At 35.6% G+C, this 21,301-nt stretch overlaps 1 protein-coding gene across 1 annotated transcript; it reads right to left on the reverse strand.

Annotated features, from left to right (window-relative positions):
- Positions 1 to 1,866: 1,866 nt before the first annotated feature.
- Positions 1,867 to 19,487, reverse strand: LOC105444365 (integral membrane protein GPR137B). Its single transcript, XM_030998403.1, has 7 exons — positions 19,394 to 19,487; positions 13,857 to 14,319; positions 9,728 to 10,009; positions 8,137 to 8,277; positions 6,832 to 6,957; positions 5,247 to 5,371; positions 1,867 to 4,286 (listed from the first exon to the last, which is right to left on the reverse strand). The coding sequence occupies exons 2-7, from the start codon at positions 14,214 to 14,216 to the stop codon at positions 4,094 to 4,096; spliced, it is 1,227 nt and encodes a 408-aa protein (XP_030854263.1). The 5' UTR covers positions 14,217 to 14,319; positions 19,394 to 19,487; the 3' UTR covers positions 1,867 to 4,093.
- Between the last annotated feature and the right edge of the window lie 1,814 nt (positions 19,488 to 21,301).

The raw sequence follows: 21,301 nt of genomic DNA on the forward strand, positions 1-21,301 counted from the left end.
TTATCAGACCACTCTCTCAGATGTGCATAATAGATTAAATTGCACATTAGCATATATAAAGCAAAACTTTCTCATTCAGTCTTCCTTTTTTTCTTCTCTATTTGTTTCTTTTTTCTAACTTCACCATAGTATGGGGCGAACACTATTTTTTCTCTACAGAGGGATTAGATTATGTTTCAATTGAGATGATCAGAATAGACTTCATGAGGGCCGATAAAAGACTGAAGATTCCATACAAACCCAGCCTTTTCTTTCTTCTTCTAATGACTACATGGCCATACCCGTACCCCTTCTACATATTGCACAAATAACACTCATGAGTTCCACTCTAACCCATTCCCCCCCCCCCTCTCTCTCTCTCTCTCTCTCTCTCTCTCTCTCTCTCTCTCAGCTGTATTTGGGCCCTCTGAAGTGGGTGAATTGGGCAGAAAACAATCATGGTATTTGCCCTGTGGAGAAAGAAATTTTTCTCAAGTTGAAGAGTTAAAACTTTAAATCAGAATTACATTTTTACGTCAAAAATGAAAGATTATCACTGTATAAAGTTATTTCTCTATTTATAACAATTCCTGCTTAATATATTAAAGAGGAACCTTCTTTTGGATGAGCTAGGAATATTAAGATACAATGCTTGAAAATGTGATACAAATGAAATAACATATTGCCATAATAGTACATTATTATACACACATCTTTTACCTACCGAGTTGATATAGGTATCAGTGTTTACAAAGAGGCAAACAAACGAATTTGTGACTTATAGTAAATCTATCATCTTAGCATAGAATCTGATGTGCATCTCTATTAAGGTTGAAACTATGATATTTTGATATTTCATTGCACCCTTGAAGTTACATGTACAACCTCCAAATCAAATGAGATCAAATATATAGTAATGACACAAACCCTATTGTGATAAATCCTAGTGTGGTTTGTAATATATCATAGGGCATATTTGGGTGGGACAGAAGATGAATATAACTTGAACACTGGGCCTGTTGCATAACACTTGCCATTGATGGTAACTTTGCCATCAATGGCAACTACCATGGTAACAGGGCTAAACAGCAAATCAAAAACAAGGTTTCCATGGTAGTTACCATTGATGGCAAAGTTACTATCAATGGTAAGTTTTGTGCAGCAGGCCCTGGAGTTTAGCACCACCTTGGCAATGCACAGGGACTAGAAACTTATGATTTTTGGAGCAGATTATACATATTTTGGTACACATCAGTCAACTGACATATCTGCAAAAATGTATTCACCATACATTTATACTGTGATTTATATTAGTTTAGATCAGACATCCAATAATGTGTGTTTCATGACAATTAGATCACCTTCATAAAACAATTTATGAATGCAAAATAGTTATTGCATTTATAAATATTATAGAATTTTTTCAAATTATTTCAAGGAACTGCAAATCACATATGGAAATGTATGCATTTGGTCAATAAGCGGGATATGTTTATCTCTATTTCCTTCCCCTTGCACTGGAATGTTCATAGACAGTACCTACTAATACTGCATTATACATTTATTCACATTGCAAAAAACAAGTAAATCTCTGTCATATATTATTTGAACTGCACTCAAGCCACCAGAAAGAACTTCATACTGAAATGCAACGAGCTGTATAGGAAAACAAGTTAAAGAATATATTGTTTAAAGGTAGTACAAAGTTTTGGTTTTGGTTTTGGTTCTGATATATAATTTTCAGATGAGAATAGCAAATTGGTCGATTGTAGTCAAGAAACATTGTTTGAAAGCTAAAGGAATATCAGTCTTGAGAGGGCACTATACAACATAACGAGTTTATTATTTACTATTTCATCACTTTAGACTCGATTTCAACCACTACAATGACCACTGAATATTGTAGGATCACATATGCTTCCAATATGTTCATTTGAACCAAATTCATTACCCTCAACCAAAACTTTGTATTACCTTTAAAAGCATCTCTCTGATTATTAACTTTCAAAGTACTTTGCAGTAAAAACCTATATATGTACATGGATGAACATAACCCATTACTATGCTATAGAACAAACATTTATATGTACACATAGTAGTAGTATAATGCTGATTTTTCTCATCACAATTTTGGTGGTACCTCAAAAGGCTCCTTTTGAATCAATACAGGAATATTTAAAGAGAGAAACAATTGAGCCTCTAAACTCAAACGAGACAACATTGATATCTGTGTAAACAAATCTAACTTATAGTCGACTTATACCATACTTTTGAGTGACTGCTTTTTCAATACCACTTATTTATGATATGTTATGATACATTAAGATAGTTACTCTTGAAAAATATAACATTTTCCATTACCAACAAGGCACAAACACAGAGATAATATTCCCATCAAAATTCATGTCTACATGTACTTCCAAAGATCAACCCTCTCGGTATGTTACTCTTACAGATATTTTTTTAATAAATAAAATAAATCACACAATACTAGATTATATCTAACAGATTTTCTTATTCTCCTCATAACATGGCATACTTCTTTTTAAGTTGAATTACAAATATTGTATAAATAAAATTTGAATGGAGATTAAAAACTCCATCAAAAGCACACAAAAATTAATATCTATATGTGTTTTTATTGATATTACTATCATAATTAATAATCATCATCTAGCAGTCTCAGATGGCTGGGAGTGAAGGCACACACCTAGTGTGGCCCTGATTCTCCTCTCCAAGGACTTCCGTTTGACATCCTGTCTGAGGAACATTGTTCAACCTCTCTTTCTAGCAACTGTTTGGGAAAAGAGGAGGGGCACGTTTATACAGAGGACAGACTTGTGACATCTGATCTGCTCATGAGAGATATGAACCCACCCACAACCTGTTTGGAAAAAGAAGCCCTTCAGACTTTAAATAAGCCAACTCATTTCCCAATCTATTTTAGTAATTTTTTGTGATCTTATATTCTTATCCTTTAAAGGCAGCATTACCTCAAACAATACAGACAGCATTCAGTTAAGAAGCAGCAATAATGCACAAAACAATCATTCCCTTATCTTACGCAGCAATCTCATAGATTCACAATATAATTTCATGACTTTTGAAGTCTCATTATAAACATTTTCACAGAAATCACTCTTTGGCAACAGCTTTCTCAACAAAAATCACATAGCGATTAGTATAACATGTAATTAACAAATATTAAATTGTCAACACACAGTCAACTGACATGGAAATGTGTCTGTTTGGGCTTTTAAAATTACAATAATCATAATCTGCATTTATATAGCACTTAATACATTTACAATGTTGGCTAAGTGCTTTAAAGAAATATTATCACTTCGGTCATCATTTCAGGCTTGCCCGCTCACAATGTATGCACATTCTGCACTCCCTGGGGAGCATTCCGGCCAGGTGCCATCTTACAGACACTCACACTGCTGAGCAAACTAGATTAACGTTTGCATCCTATCTGGTACCCATATTACATCTGGAATGAGAGTGGCAAATGTAGATAAATGTCTTGCCAAAGGACGTTAGTGCCGAGCTGGGATTTTAATCCTGTACCTTGTGATCTACAGTCTAGTGACTTATCCACTAGACCACAACACCTCTACAATAATCAATATGATTTTGTGAGAGTGCACTATAGGTGGCTATTTAAAGTAACCTAATATTTTTATGACAACAGTGTTATATTCACCGGCAATTAACATGGAATTATTTAAGTAAAGCATTATCATGAAAATAAAGAGCATACATTTATACTAGGAATGGATCATTTTGGTTTATGAAGGGAAGAGGAAAATTGTTATTACATCTATAAACACATTTCCTTAGCAAAACAACATTTGTGTTCAAAATCATACATTTCAACTAACATACACGTACAGCATCAATTGATTTCCTTATATTACACTACTGTCGTACTGTGAAGCCTAGGATGAGGCATATTTTTGTCATAAATAATTCATTTCATATCACATCATCCAAAGTCCATTGAAAATACTTAGTCCTGATAACTTAGTCTGCATACATGTTCATGACATATCATTCAAAATACTCATTCCACCCTGTGCAGATCCTTGAGTCCCGCATCTATGTATCTATGTCAGTCATAAATCTGACTGCTGTTGCCACCAGACAATGATGCATTGCCAGAGAATAGGAGAGGTGGTGTGGTGCCTGGCAGGGGATGATGATGTTGACCTGAATAACTGTTGCTTTTAAACAGGGCACCATAACCAACCTGAGGCAAACTCTGCGGCGTGTTTATCAACGATGGAATGTCATTCATTGAATTACTGTAATAAGGGATGGATGATAAAGAACAGAAAAGTGGTACATATAGTAATCTCCAATTCAATATAACACTTTCTTTATGTGTGTAAAACAATTTCTTAAAATCTCTTTCATTGTAACAACAATTAAGCCTAGCATTCCTGGTATTAAAGGTCTGAAAATGAGTGTAACGTCATTTCATCTTTACAGACATGTTTGGTTAATGCATGCTGGAATTTTGTTAAAATATATATATTTATATATATATATATTCAAGCAAGGAAGTGGGAAGGTGCATCTACGGAACTACACATGTATGAGTTAATCTTGCAAGATAAAAAAAAGTACACACTTGACAGCTACACATGATATAACATGAGATTACTGCTAACTCTGTCTGAAGTATATTTTTACTCGCTCTTAGCACTGGCCTGAAGCACCAGAAAAGACACTATCAACATTTTCATGTAACTGAGAAATTCCACATACATCTCCTATTCAATCTGGTGTAGCAATTCATTGACATGTCAAGAAATAAACTGTATTTAATCTTTATTTCTGTTTATAATTTCATGCAAGACAGTGGCAGAACAAGGAAATGACTTACAAAATAAGCGACTTCCTACAAAAACAGTGAGCCTACTGTAATGCGGAAGACCAATTTAAATACTCATATCTATGCAATGACATAGCATTTGTTCAGAAACTAGAAATTTGCCAACATATTTTTTTGTTGAAATATAAACTTACAACATCAACATAAAACTTTCTGATTCTGAAGGTTATCACCACAAAAACAGGAAAGGGCTAAAATGTAACAAACATAGAAATGATTTTCAAAGGATATGAGATCAATGACGTGAACTTTGTTCAAAATGTCATGCTTTAAGACAATAATATAGTTCCAAAACAGATAACCAAAATGTCAGGATATACTTCTTTGATTGTCAAATGAAGAAACTGAAACATAGTGATATACTTACTGTCTCATATCAGTAGTACTAACCGTTCTGGTCAGATCATCATCACTATTATAGCGATTGGGATTGTCAAAGAAGTAGGCTTTAGATGGTGTTTTGCTACCAGACTTTACTTGTGGAACAATTTGCTGTGTACAAATAGGATAAATAAATATAAGGACATATAAGCTTTTAGTGTGAGGTACAGTAGTTTGAAATATAATAGTAGAAATAAATACTATCAAAATGGAAGGGAGTGGACCTTTTTTTTCTGCTGCACATAATACCATTAAAAATAAAATCTTGAGCAGCAATAGCTCCTTATGTCATAAAACACACACAAAGAATAATCTCTTCAACATTTCTAAATACAAAATTGAATTTTTTTCATGGTCCTGTAGACTTACTTTAATCTGCAATTGAAATAGAAAGAACATTTTGATAGCATGATCTACAAAGAAAGCATTGCCACCCAAAACATATAAAATAGTACATTAGAGAATCACTAGATCTTCATCTTTTATATTCCTTAGAATTCACTTTGCTATGTTTTTCTTCAAATCTTTATCAAATCATATTCTGAAAAATCAAAACATTTTCTATGTGTGCAACGGGCAATCATTAATTGTTTCCACAATTGGTACCGTTTGCATGAGCATTAGTCACCCCAACACCAACCCTACAAGCATGGATTAGTTACTGGCTTTGGTAGGTATCACAGCTAAAGTTTGAAAGTATCTACATTTCATTTCCCCTGCCAATTTCCTTTTAGAGCACATGGAAAGAGGAGTTTTGATACCTCATTTGTCAAATTTGAATAAGTACTTTTGAAAATACGGCCACTTACAAAAGAGACAAAATGGTCAAATTTTGCGTAATTAGGCTATAACTGACAATTAGCCATTTTCAAGGTGACATAATTTCGTAATTAATTGATGATTCACCTTTCTTTTCAAGAAATCTGTTCTCTGTATGGATTTCTACATGCCTATTTTTTTTCAGGTTCTTTAGACAAATATTTTTTTTTGTGGACTTTTTCAAATAATTAGACGAAGCCCATTTGGATGCGTGTGACAAATGGCTATTTTTTGCGTCGCCAGAACAAGTTTTCATGGGTTTTAAAACATAGCTAGATTTAAGAGTGTCTTTCAAGAGGGGCTGAATTTCAGCATATCTGGGGTATATATAGCTTAATTATTTCTGTAAGTTTGGACCATCAAATCTATGTAAATTAATTTTAAATGGCATTTGAAAATGGCTCTAAACTCTTAAACCTTCATATTTAAAAGAACCCTTAAGCTTTTTTGTGCGTTTTCAAGTCTACCTAAATTGAAAACCTTTAATGGTAGGGGAATAAATTTTGGCACATCAATAGAAGGTATGGCAGTGGCGGGTCCAGAGGGGGGGGGGGGGGGCACAGGGGGCACGTGCCCCCCCCCCCCTGGCCAAAAAAAAAAAGGTTAAAATCAGCCCTAAATTCCCCCTAAAATGTACTGAAAAACAGAGGCGTGCCCACTCAACGCAGCTCTTCTGTGATACCTAGTATTACTGGAGTAATCTACCTTCACCTTTAAGATGGTAATAAGAAGTTGATATAACGTCAACTCACCACAGTTGAGGCAAATCTTTTAACACGGAAGAAGACGACCAGGATGAAAGTAGGCAGAAACTCCCAGACAAACAGAACAACACCAAATGCTAGGAAGTGGTTCCCTTTCAGCGTAATTAGGTCCGCCTAACCATCAAAATAGAACAGATATATTACAAGGATTAACTCAGGAAGTATGAATAATCAATTGATATCAAGAGAAAGCATCAACCATGCAGATATTTAAAATGTAAATGGGACATTGAACTTTATTATATGAATGAATGAATAAAAATAATAATAATAATAATAATAAAAAAAAACTAGATGGAATTTTGACTGCGCGCAGTCGAAAATGATGCCTCCGCCATAAAGCAATTTAAACAAGTTTGGAGTTTAAATCTCCAGTGGTTCTTGAGATATCATGATAACAATCTCAATGTATGGAATTTCATAAGTTGACCTCTGTGACCCTTGACCTTTGACCTACGTGCTCCAAAATCTAATCAGATTGTCTTCCTATGGTGATACACACTATCATTAAGTTTGAAGTTTAAATCTCCAGTGGTTCTTGAGATATTATGATATGGTGATACATACTATCATTAAGTTTGAAGTGAAAATTCTCCAGTGGTTCTTGAGATATCGCGATAACGATCTCAATGTATGGAATTTCATAAGTTGACCTCTGTGACCCTTGACCTTTGACCTACGTGCTCCAAAATCTAATCAGATTGTCTTCCTATGGTGATACACACTATCATTAAGTTTGAAGTTTAAATCTCCAGTGGTTCTTGAGATATTATGATAACAATCTCAATGTATGGAATTTCATAAGTTGACCTCTGTGACCCTTGACCTTTGACCTACGTGCTCCAAAATCTAATCAGATCGTCTTCCTATGGTGAACCACCACCCCCCCCCCTCCTCCTTCTGTAAAAAAAAAAGGATTCAGGGGAAAAGTGGCACCTAAAGTAACAACATCCCCCCCCCCTTTTGGGTAAGAAAATTGGAAAAAGTAGGGAAAAATCAGGGGGAGAAACAAAATCTGGAAGAAAAAAAAGAAGACTTTCTTCTCAACAAAGATTATGTGAGGCCTTGTCTTTTTATCTTTTACAAGTTAGTTTTTCTGCATACAAGAATTAATATAGAACCGTCTTACTGACACTAATCTAGATCTTATCTCACACTCCTACTGTCTGTCTGTGCATAATCAAAATGAACGTGGCATACTTTTATTGGATTCTCTATCCTCATCCTCCAAATTTGATATGTGTACAAAGACCAACCTACTTACATCAAGGAATGAAGCAAGATGCCACTAACCTGGTCTGAGACATTAATCCAGTCGTATCCAAAAGAGGGGCATTGGACCCAGGAAACAGCTATGACATTGTACACAGTTCTGGTCACATACAGGAGGATGATGACTACACATGCAACACAGGCTTGACCTACTGTGGTTCCCTGCACAATCATGGATAAATAATGAGATCGTGTATGTCATCTCAGACATCATTATTTTTAAATTTACCAAGTAAATGCAGTACCATAATGGACCTTTCTGTTTTCTGAGGCAGTTTCACAGTTTTTTTAAAAACGATTACGTAAAGTGTAATACACTTCATATTTCTGTAACTTATAATAGTGAATAAGTTGCAATTCATTAACACATTAAAAAACATGGGGCATCTTTGTGGGGCTGTTTACTTTGCCAGATTTGAAGGAGTCTCAAGAGTTGGTTTGTAGCTGAAGACAGAGAACATAGAACTGATCACCAGAACAAGGGCAATGACTCATAGTACTTGATATTTGTTTCATGGTCAAAGATATTTGATATTGGTGATAATCTGTACCTTGACATATATTTGACTTTGGTGATAATCCTTAAAAGAATTTGAAAATCAAAAGATCTGATAATAGTAGTATTACACCTTCACATCAAATCTTTTGTTGAATCTCATTGTTTTTCATGTGCAATTTCAATGCTTGCAAAACCTCAGGAATTACAATATGTCTATAATTATGTGCTTAAAAATGGAACTATTTGGCTGGCATTAATCATTTTGATGTCTGTAAAGTTCTAATAAGACCTCCTATGATTGGCTGAAAGTATGATCTAGAAAAGAATAATCTTTTAAAAGGCAGGGTAATCAATATTAAGCCTCTGACGTAGACAGGAGATGGGATAGATCCTACTGAAGATCTTGTCTATCCCATACTTGTACGAAAGACTCCTGCATTATGAATGGTTTCTGGTTCAGTCTCAATATGATAAAATGCAGGAAGGGGGATCAATCAAAAGCAGAATTTTGATGAGAAATTATCAAATAAATGGCAAACTAGGGTTAACTTTAAAAGAACCTAATCTACGTTGGCAAAATGTACTTCAAAACATCTCGAACACCAAACTACTTTGGCCTGTATTAAATACTGTATATTCAAAACGTCCTTTAAAGCATTTTAGAGTACTTTGTGGGGGGGGGGGGGGGGAGGATTCTTTAATAAAAATCATAAATAAAAATTTATAACGATTTTAATCATGTATTGATTGCAGTTTATAATTGGCAGGAAAATTTGACATATCAGCAGGCAGGTAGGCTTATCTTTTGAAATGATCTTTCATGCTTTAAATTCAACGGTCCCATGCACAATAATTGTTCTTTATGGATTTGATACAATCTGATCAAACACTACAAATAATGTACATTAGAACATCTCAAAAACAGATGGGTAGATGTTTAAACATAAATGAGTATTCTGTCATATACACACTCGTATCCCTTTTAACAAATTGTATTAACAATCTATTCGTTATATATACAAAGAATGACTCTAGAGAGACTAAAAACTTTTAAAGAAACTTCATTAACGAAAGAAAGATGCTGAGGCAGTAGAGACTATGACAAACACTCACCCTTGCCTCAAGGAGCACGTTGGCTGACGTCATGTGTGTTATCTTCCAGATACAGATGGAAAGCCAGACTGCTGCAAGGAGGAAGAGACCTTCATTGAGGATAACTCTAGTGGTGAGTGTGTCGTGTTTGGCATGCTCGCCGTCTAACACACGGATCAAGATCCCTGAGACCAGGTTGATCACAGTGAAGAGCAGGGGCAGGATGATGATGGCCAGTCGAAGGCGCCACTTGTAGCGTCGGTACTGGTCAGGATCAAATCGCACTCGCACTTTTAATATCACCTGTGAAATCATTGAAATAGGGAAAAAATAAATTGAGTGCTTTGATGGATTAGTCTGGTAAGACATAACAAGGGAAATGCTCTTGGCTGTATTGCCTGCATTAAGCAATTTGATATGACAACTTGAGGTTGGGACATTATTTATAGGCAGGGTGGCCCGTTAGCAGGCCCCCCAAAATGAAATCCTCTGAATATAATCAGCATTTTGAAGTGAATATTGCCTAAGAATCATCAAAAGAATTATTTACTATTATTTGTACCAAGATTGATAACTTTTATGAAATATGAACATACATGTACATACATACATGTACATGTCTTACAAAAATTGATTTATTAATTCTCATATTAGAATTTGTGTCATATGATTTGTGATACTTGATAACCTTGTGTACAAGTTTCATGGAATTTGAACACTTTTGAAATTATGCTAAAAATACAAAATTTTGATGTTGATGCCACAACAAAGTCTAAGTTTGCAGACCTGAAATGACATTTGACCTTGACTTAGTCACCTAAAACACTAATCACATGTTGGTGATACTTGATAACCCTTACGTTCAAGTTTCATGGAAAAGGAATGTATACTTTGAAAATTATGATAACAATTCAAAAACTTAACCTTGCATGTAGGTTAAGTTTTTGATGTTGACGCCGCCACCAGAAAAGTGGCAACTACATGTACATGTAGACTTCTGCTATGCAGGGGAGACAGTGAAATCATGATTTATAAGTAGGGGGAAAAAATTATGAGTTCTACACTTAAAATGTTAAACTTAAAAATAATACTTATTAGCACTAGGATTAACAACATGTTTTCTGTAAAGTGTTGGTCACATGGGGAAAAAGTCTGATTGTGCATTACATTCACCCATCATCACAGACTGATATTCATAATCTTAGTATTACAAACAAATTCCCCTGTAATTCAACAGCTCAAATACTCTCTCATGAAGGCAGACGAGAATCCATTAACCTATCAATTATTTCAAAATGCTTCTACATTTTGTTCTATTTAAATCTTTTTTTCTTTTTAAAAACAACAATTAAAAAAAAGAAATGGGAAAAATGGGGAGACACATGATGCCATTATAACCTTAACTTCATTTACCCTCCCCTGCCCCCCCCCCCCAAAAAAAAAATCAATCAATATCAGTCTTCTAAAGTTCTGATGTTAATTGGTACTAGCAATACAGTAATGAAATGCAAGACAAAAATAGAACTGAGCTTAACCATGTACTCGAGAAGGAAATGTTGCAGAAATCCTGTTTAGCATTAACGAAGCCAACGGTCCCTTTCCTGTGAGAACTCTAAAAATAACCCAGCTAGAGATACAAAGCAGATTACTTGTCTAGGGCATAGTCCTGACATTTGCAGAACATAGGGGAAAGGGGCAGGTGAAAAGGGACACTTTTTAAATTTCATTACTTTTTTATTTGATTTTTATTATTGTCAATAAGAGACTACAATGGATGAGCAATAGTACATGTACTGTATTGTTCATAACTATCAATGTTAATATTGTAATTTTATGCTAAGTTTAAACTATATCTCTTTAGAAATGAAGAAGGCCTTATAGTGACCTTGGTATTAGAATAATGTAAAGTAACATCCAAGGAGGCAAGGACAGATATAAGGAATGGAAAGAGTATTCATTTTGTTCTAATTAGGTATATAGTAATGCTCACTTCCTCATCATGGTCATCTCTTTAGCCCCTTTTCTCAGAACAGCACAACTTACTACATGTACATGTAGAATGATACGTTCATGTAGATTAAACATTTAAAAATGTATATTAATATTTAATGTTTAAAGCACCTGTAAAATAAAATTTTAAATATTGATGTAATTTGTGTTATTGCATAAGGGAGGGTTATATTGAACAAAGTTATCAAAATTCCTCACTTGGAAACATTCAAAGTAATGTTTATCATCATTTTAAAACGGTAAAATACTGCTCCACTTTCGCATTTGGAGATCTCTCCGAACACTACCGAGATTTGTGACATCACTCAAGGGACCAAATTAGTGTAAGCAGATGATCATGTCCCATAACAATGCAACATTTCTAGTGCCTGCTTCGTCAAAGCTCATTCACTTATTTCTCTTACAGTGTACCTCACCAGCATCATTGTAACTATTTAATCCATTGCCTCCCTCTAAATTTCATACATGGTTTTATTTTGATAAAAATGCAACAAACACCATCCATTCTATTTTTCAATTCGAAAGTTGACTGATGCACTGCATTGTTTTTTTAAATCAATAATTTATCCTTGCTATAAATGCTTTTCAAATTCAAATTTCAAATTTCAAATTTATTCATGTTTCCAAAAAAAAATTACAAATCAATTATAAGCATTTAAAACAAATTTAAGAAATACATGTTGGAAACAGAGGGGTCCACTAAAAAGCAATGCTTGTACAAGTGTGAACACCTCAAATAAAACTTAGAAATAATGAGTAAAGGATTATAATCATCAGCATCAGCACCACTTTCAAATACAACAGTGTTCTAAAAAGGCTGAAAAGTTGTTCAAAACAAAAGAAGCTCTGGAAAAAATATCAAATTATCTCTTTCACTTTAAAATCTTTATCAATAGCAATATATAAAAGGGATTACAACAAATTACAATTTACTTTCACATGTTTGATATCATTCACTTCAAAAGAGAAACACATGAATAACAACAAAATTTGGCCCGAGTCATGTTGGGAATTTTATAAAGTTTTGTTGACGTTCAGCCATGCATGAAGTCTTTTGTCTTCTTTGTTTGTTGTTAAGGCAGGCAGCCAGTGGAACGGATTCGTTTAATAAAATTATGGAAATGCAAGCATCACATAAACAAACAGAACTTTGTTATTCCTCGCTCATTTTTCCTGATTGAGGTGTCATATGAAGGGCAGAAAAAGAACTTTCTAGAAATGTGATTTTCTCTTTGAAATTCAGATACCGTTTGCCAAATGACTTTTAAAGGCTAAATCCACTCCAAAAATTATTTGCTTTTAACAGATGGAGAAAAACAAGAGAAACAGAGCAAACAAAATTTGAGTAAAATAAGAAAGTTATGAATTTTTGAAAAAATATGAAAAAATATGGAACAATGGAAATCACTACACAAATTGTGAATTTGGTTATCAGTTTGTGACGTCATGGCCTCACTTTTTTTCAATTGCTTGAAGCTTCATATATTTAATCCAATTAATTTCCCTTTTTATCCCCCAAAACTTGATTTCCTCATGCCTTTGCCCAGGTTTTATGATTTGTATCAAATTGCGTGCATGATATTTCACAAAATCTTTTATGAACTGTCAAGAATTGATACTACTTTCTGAATATTGTATTCCTAATTATTGATTTTTATATAAATACTTTATCAAAATTCACATTTTTCATGATTTATCTGAAAAAATGTACTCTATATTAGTGTATCCAAACAAAAACATATCACTATCAATATAATTTGGATGTTGGTATGAGGAAATAAGATTCTTAGGGGGAAAATGGGAAATTTATATTATCAATATAAAGAAAACAATTAGTGGATAGTGAGGCAATGACGTCAAAAACTCATGGGTGTGTTGCCAATTTGTCTTGTGGTTTTCAAAGTTTTTCATATCATTAAAAATTCACAACTTTCTTATTAGTTATCCAATTTTCTTCAATTTTTTTTTGATTGGTTGTCTTATTTCTCTGCTTCTATTGAAAGTAATATATTTTTGGAGAGGACTTGCCCTTTGGGTACTGGTTGCTCTGATAAGACCCAAAATTGTGCTAATATGTCAAAAATACTTAGATGAGAAACAAAAGGAATGAAATAGTAAAAAATGTGTAGTTGAGACTTACCTGGGCAAAATATAAGATAAGCAGACACAGACTGGTAAACTGGAGACATACAGGAAATCCAAGCAGAAGCCAATAGAGGATAAATGCAAGCATATTCACCTCAGAAGCATTGAGAATGTAAAATGAAAACAGGGTAGTCCTTAGTGCCGACCAGAACAGGCACAGAAAAAGAAATACAGTCTGATAGCTGAAGCGCTTATGCCCGTAGTACAGGATCAAGAAGAGTTGGATGTAAATGAATAAGAAGAGGAGTCCATAGAGAACGATGAAGGTGACGGCAAGGGCAAGCTCCACATGAGGCGACACAATGGGCTCCCAAGAAGTGGGGAGCGGGGCGAGGGTGCTTATTGGGAGAGACATTGTTGGTTTGTTGCTTCCTAATGATCAGCTAAACTAGTACTGGAAGCCTTGGCCTCTCATTCAGCTGCAAGTCAAGTTGATACATCAACCCTTGCATGGACATCTGGAAGAAAAAAAAGGAAAAGAGGATTAAACACACATAACAAATGACATGATATGCTTCATTGTTATGTGTCAAATAAATGATTTATGTGTCCATCACAATCGATCATGGCGACCTTGAGGGAGCAAGCGTTACTCAAGAACTCGGAGGAACATTCATGGTCCTGTAGGGCTAGCTGTTACATCAAGCCAATTAAAATATAAAATGCTCAAGTAATTTTCTTTAACAAAAAATTTCATATCATCAAAACATCAATTTTTTAAACGTCATTTGTGGTGTTTTTATTTTTAATGAACATTTTAATGCGTCAAAGCCTCTGTGAGAGCTCCCAATAGACTTCTTCCATATTCAGGTGAGTATAGTATTTTGAAAGCTTTACTCTCCTTAATGTGTGTCATACTCATGTGACAGTTATCAAAACAAGAATAGAAAGGGAAAAAAGGAAACCGAAAAGTCATAATTAAGAAAGTTATGAGCAGAGAAAGGGAGAAGTACCAATTCCTACTGACATTGAGCATTGAACATCAAAATGCATACAACTAAAATCTGATCACTCTCTCTCCCCCCACACATGCACTTATTGCACAGCTTACCATGCACGAATTTGCTATCATGTTTTTAAAATCTCCTATCTTGACAATGATATGCCAAGTGTAGACTGTTATCCAGTCTAATTCAATAAAAATCAGTGCTAATATCCATTTGGCATTAATTTTTAGTTCCCTATTTTAATTTTCTTATATTGCAAATGCTTATCATGTACACCTTTGTATGGTTTTTATTGAAAATGGAAATGAATAAAATGAATTGAATTGAATTGAATTGAAACTCTTCTGATTCTCACAGGGTAGTTTGTGAACGAGCTTGAATGCTTGATGCCATGTGTGAAGACATAAAATAAGGGACTTTAAGTGAGACAAGCTAGTGTAACAGGCCTGTGTAGACTTGTTAGAAATAGAAGCTAATAAATATTCATATTTTAATGATGTTCATGAAATTAAAAAGTTAAGCCTCCGTCTCAATGCAAAGATGATGTCATCTTTCACAGTTTTCACTCTCATTTCGAAATGGCTATAGCTATGGGGCTCAAACCAAAGTAAGGTTGACTTCAAAATCATCTTCCCTGAATGGTCATTTAGTGAAGGTCTATAATAGAAAAAATATTGTTGTATTAAAAGAAATTTCAAATAATTTGTGTTGCCTTTTATGGCCATCTAATACATTATTTTCTATCAAAAGTTTGTTTGCTAAATACTGTTATATTCCATGTTTCTAGTGTCTACCGGTCCAGTTGGCAGTGCAGTTTTGCAACCTATAAAATAAGTTTTTTTAAAGGGCGATTTTGTAGTCCCCCTTAAGTTTTTAATATTGATGCAGAGCACATATCACTTTATCAGAGTTAAACACTCCCAGATGTTTTGTTCGATCTTATCTCGCCTCCAAACAATGAAAGTAGGGCACATAGAACTTTAGCTTACATCTAGCGCATGCGCATTATGTTGATCCGGTCTGAGCCTCATTTTCCTAAATTGGCATCTACAAGGGCCCTTCTGATTGGCTATCGCTGGCTGCCTTTGGCTCAACGTTATTAGTATTAGTGCCAGAAGAAAGCTACGAGTTCGTAAAGACGTGCACAGTTTTTCCTTCATAATTATTTTGCCTTGCCTGTAGATTGGAAGGGATGAGATTTAGATAACGTCATGCGCAGCGAGAGTTTAAAATACGGCTGCAAGATTTTCAACATGGGTGTCGATTTTGACCCATAATTTCCTAAAAAGGGACCAATAAACGGATTATTTCAGTCAAATTGGTAAGTGGAACCGATATAATAGCCCATTTTCAATGTGAGATGCACCAGATATTTTGGGCATAAGTTTGGCCAAGTTTGGTGGATAGATCAATCCACCTACGTAACCTACACCGTAGCGCCTATGGTCGGTTTCTGTCTTTAAAGAGAGGAGCCGACCCTACCCAAATCAGAGGCTAATGAACGAAAGAGACAGAAATTTTGGTCTAACTCAGAATCAGATCATCTAGATTTACTCGAGAGTCATAACATACACTCTAGATCTAGAGTAAAGGAGGGGGTAATCGACCAGCTCCAGTTTTCGGCCGATCCGTTGGATGCATGATAAAATCCCTTTAAAATACATCGCATAATAGCATAACACATATCCCACACATACCATACCATGCCAGAGTCACTGAAGAACCACATTTGCAATGGAAAATATATCCTAAAATATCACATTTTAGCGATGTAATCGGCGGTCCCGCTACCCAAATCTGAAAAATCGAGTATCTTACGCGTGTCTGTAAGAAATATGGGTACCATAAAATGAGCTTTATTTCAAGTATTTTTCAGATTTAGAGCCCGATTTTGTGTTAGTCGCAAGCTCAAAAGTATCTCATGTCATGTATTAAATCAATGCAGCCGCAGCAAAAAAAATACACGGGGGCGGAGGGCGGATTCGCCCCGGAAAGACCATAAACAGCCCCCCGAAATAGGCTCAAAATCCGATTTCGGGGGCGACATAAAAAAAGTGAAATGATCTCAAATCGCCCCCGTAACGATTACGAGCGGTCGCGCGCTCTCTTCTAGCCTCGTATTCATTGCGTGCATTTCTTGGTCCGCGCGCTGAATCTCAGTGTAAAATTGTATACACAAAAATCGGTCGTAAAAAAACTCGAACCATATTCCATACCTTACCTGGCTTACCATGTCGCATGCAAGTACGCCAAAACGCGTACATTTTTGCAGTTGCGAGATCGAGACGGAGCGTAGGGGTCGAGTTTTTGGCGGTCGATTTTGTTTTGGTAGAAGTTGAATCTAGACCATGAACCACTAAACATCGTGAAACTGCAATCAATTTCCATCACGAATTCACGATTGCCGCAATTTTATAAAGTTTCCATAAATAGAGGTATGAAATTGAAGCATATTTTGTGATATTCTCGCCATGTTTACGTAATTTTTTATAATCATTTCTTCAAAGTAAGCAAAAATCAGACAAAATCACCGTGACTGACACGCATACAGTGCATTGCCGCTGTGCAGTGTGTGAGTTGAGCTGCAGCGTAACTCCAGGAAGCTCCAACACCGGCAGCGCAGGCGTCCGACGCCTGCGGCGCCGGTGTTGAAGCTTCCTGGAGTTACGCTGCAGTGTGTGTGACTAGCTGAGCTCGAGTCGAAGAGATTTGACACTTTGAAATTGTTATCTGTTGGTTTGCATCATTATTGCCGCGATTTCAATATAGTTTCGTGAATAGATTTACGAAACCTGAACTTAGAATTAGTAAAAGTATTATTAATGTCTACGTTTTTAAACGACTGTCTGATTTTCTTGTGAAAATTTTACTTTGAAAAATGATTATCGAAATTCATGGCCAGAAATAATCACAATCTAGGGTCTATTATGTTACAGTTCTTGCATCAAATCAATGCATGAAAACTTAGTTATTGAACGAGAAAAAGGGGTTACTTTTTTTAATAGGCAATTATGAAGCAGGAAGCCTGAAACCTTACCTTAGCCTACTAAACAAACTGTAGGCCTATCCTTTTGTGAATTAATGAAAAAGTAGCCCCAGAAAAAAGAGCCCCCGAAATGGAAAAAAAAGCCCCCGAAAGGTGAAAAAGTAGCCCCCGAAAATTTCCCCAAAATTTGAAATAGAGCCCCCGAAATGAAAAACTTAATTTTTTGCCTGTGCAGCCGAACACCGCGACGCACACACGATATGTCCGTCTAATTCAAATTCCAATTTCCGATCACCGCAGTGCTAGTTTTCGACCAAGCGAGCACCAGGGAGCTCCGGCGTGGGATACCTGCTCCGCCTGCTTGTGCTATAGATCAGCGCGGAAACGCACGTCGCGCGCGCGCTTCCTATTGACTTTGTACCTGCGGTCGTAAACTGACTCGCTAGGTCGATAACCGTCTCCAAAACAGTGAAAATTGAAATGAATATTGTCATGGCAATTCATGATTTTTTTCTGGGATTCTTTTTTTTGTTTAACTAATAATAATATTTGCTTCATCATTTGAACAAGAAATGATAATAAATAGGAAGTAAAGCCAAAGGGTCCAAAAAATAGGATTTTGTCTAAGTGGCCGAAAACCGGCTCCTTTACTCTAATCATGAAAAACTCATTCAGTCATTGTCACACACCTGTCACTTGAAGAAAAAAATACATGAACTCAATGCTATATCCTATACTACTAGTCTAGTCCTATAAGTAACTTCAAAGTAGTCTATAATATAAGCCAAAATTAGGTCAGTAGCGCGTAGCTCGACGCTCAGCTTAGACCGAAAGCTTCAGTCTCTCTAATCGTTGGTTGTTCCACTGAGACTACGTCTGGCTCCACTAGACCTCCGATTATAGAGACTGAAGTCTGGGGACCTCTTTCTGTGAGGCACTGTACGGAACAAATGGTTCGGTTCGACCGGACCGCGATGAATGAGATATGCAACGAGATTTTCACTCTTTACATCCTCATAACTGCTGCAATTATAACACAAATTAAAAATAACATATATATATAGCTTATTTGACTTACGATAGCTTGCTTATTTAGATCCTATTATCCATTTAATAGTGAGTTATCAAATTTTGATAACTGTAATTAGGACAAATGACATAGATCTAGGTCTACCGACCTAATTTACATCTGATTTAGAAATCAGGAAATTAGATCTAGATCTAAATAAAGAAAATCGGGGAGAAAATGTCGTGGACGAAAATATGCACATATAGGCCTATAGGCCAACAAATGTCAGTTTTATTAAAGAAATGACCCAAATCAGATGGTTATTTCTGTCTACGCTCAGCTCAGCTCCGCAGGGTTCCCATCGAAGCGAGAGCTTCAGCTGCTAGCTGCGCAATGCAAATTCCAAGGCAATCCGATGCATCAAGCAGTGCCAAAAATAGACATAACAAAATGACAATTAATATCGTAAAGAAGCTTGGCAATGGTACCTAACCTACCAAAACTATTTCAGAAGATATAAACGATCATATACATGTAACGTTTATATCGAAACAACCTTAGTAAATGGTAAATTATAAAGGTCTTCTCACCTCCGAAACGCCCACATTATCAAGGCACCTGATCGGACAACTGAAAATTTCCATATACCGGGTAAGCTGAAATTATCGATCAAAAACATCACACAGCACCGCTAAGGTGTAGTCTAAAAAGGAGAAAAAGGTAGAAAAGTTATATATATATATATGTGCATATCTTTTTCTTTTCGGGAGTTGAGTGGGGGGGGGGGGGGGTCAATTAAATGCAGGGTTGTGAAGAAAAACAAAAATATTCCCCCAAAAAATTCCCCCCAAAATCCATCCAAAAAAAAACAGTTATTAATTTTGTATATTCTTTTTAAGACAATTAATTGCACTATCACTTACTATTTCTCTAAAAATCGATTACAGTTCACACTAGTTGTGACATTATGAGCAATGAATTATATTGTATTTATGTTTGTTACCAAATGATAAAAAAGGTTTTGTTATAAAAAGTTTCAGCTTGTATAATCTAGGACTATGGAAAATGCTTTGTTTCTTTATGTCAGTATGAAAGGAATTGGAGTTTTGAGAAATAAATTCAATGAAATCAAACAAAAAACAGAGGCGATCGACTGTGGCTTAAGTATAATGGCCCCCGCGGGTAAACAATGAAATTGCATATTCTTGCAGATTTAACCCTAAAAAACATGATTTCAGGAAATTTGCACAGGATTACGGAAATCATAGGCATATATGAGGGCTCCGGAGTGAACTTTTTTATTTAGTCTTCCAGATCATCTCAATCGTTAGGAAATATCCTAATTTGTCATTAATTTTTTGTATTTCCTTCAAAAGTTTGTATATGTTATGTTTTGATTTCTTAACAAACACATAATTGAAAATATTAAAAAACTTTTTACATTATATATGCATGAGTCCGCTATATATATATGCATGTATATAAAGCTTCAAAATCTAGACCGGTTGGCTGCCAGTTAAAGCTACATTAATATTTAAAGTTCTTCCAATAACATTCAAATGTCAGCATAAATTGGCTTCTCTCTATATTTACAACAGCTTCTCAATGAGTATCGTCCAACTAGGCAGCTTTGTTCTAGTTCCAGACAGTTGTTTGTCCAAGGTTGTCCCACGTCAATTTTACCTTTTTTTGGAGATGGGCCCCCTCCTCTGGCGCTCAAGGGGGGGGGGGTCGTTTTTTCAAATTTTCGAGGGCCACAAAAAAAAAATTAGGGCTCACTCCCTCCCCCCCCCCCCCCCCCCCCCTGAGCGAATTATCGGCCGGCACGATTTTCAACTTTTCGGGAGCAAAAAAAAACACAGCCCAATACACCTTCATTATAGAGTAAAGACCTTATCTAACAATAAATTTTGAACATCAATAAGCGGATTAAGTAATATGTAGTTTCTATTGACTTGTTCCTCAATCCACAATTCATTGGTTCATTTTGGATCATGATTCTTTTCCCTTTCCTCGAGTGCAGCCTGCGGGTCACATGCAATTATATACCCCCCCCCCCCCCGTGGAATATCCCTTTTGGATCAGATGTTGAACTAAAGATGAAATGAATAGATTTTTTTTTAATGTGTGCAAGCTTCTCCTGTCAGCGCAGGGGAGACGGAGCGACTGCCAAGGTGGGATTTGGGGGGGGGGGGTGGAGCACACCAACAAAAAAGGGCACATACAAAGGAAAATCTCAAAGCGAAAATATACACATTTTTAGACATTGGTGTATACCCCCTACATGGTGATTACATTACCAGGGATGATTTAAATATTTGTTTTCTTTATACAACATACAAAACATGCATTATACCTTGCAGTTGGGTGTGAAGGTCTGAAAATTTGCAAGCGAGCGAAGCAATCGTGGAAAAACCGCAGTGCAAAAATTAACATCTTATATATTCGCAAGCCTACTAAATATCTTAAATAGAGGGAAAAACCCAATCCTGATGGGG

This window comes from Strongylocentrotus purpuratus, unplaced genomic scaffold, assembly GCF_000002235.5.
Source record: "Strongylocentrotus purpuratus isolate Spur 01 unplaced genomic scaffold, Spur_5.0 spur5_scaffold_5, whole genome shotgun sequence".
Taxonomy (NCBI): Eukaryota; Metazoa; Echinodermata; class Echinoidea; order Camarodonta; family Strongylocentrotidae; genus Strongylocentrotus; species Strongylocentrotus purpuratus.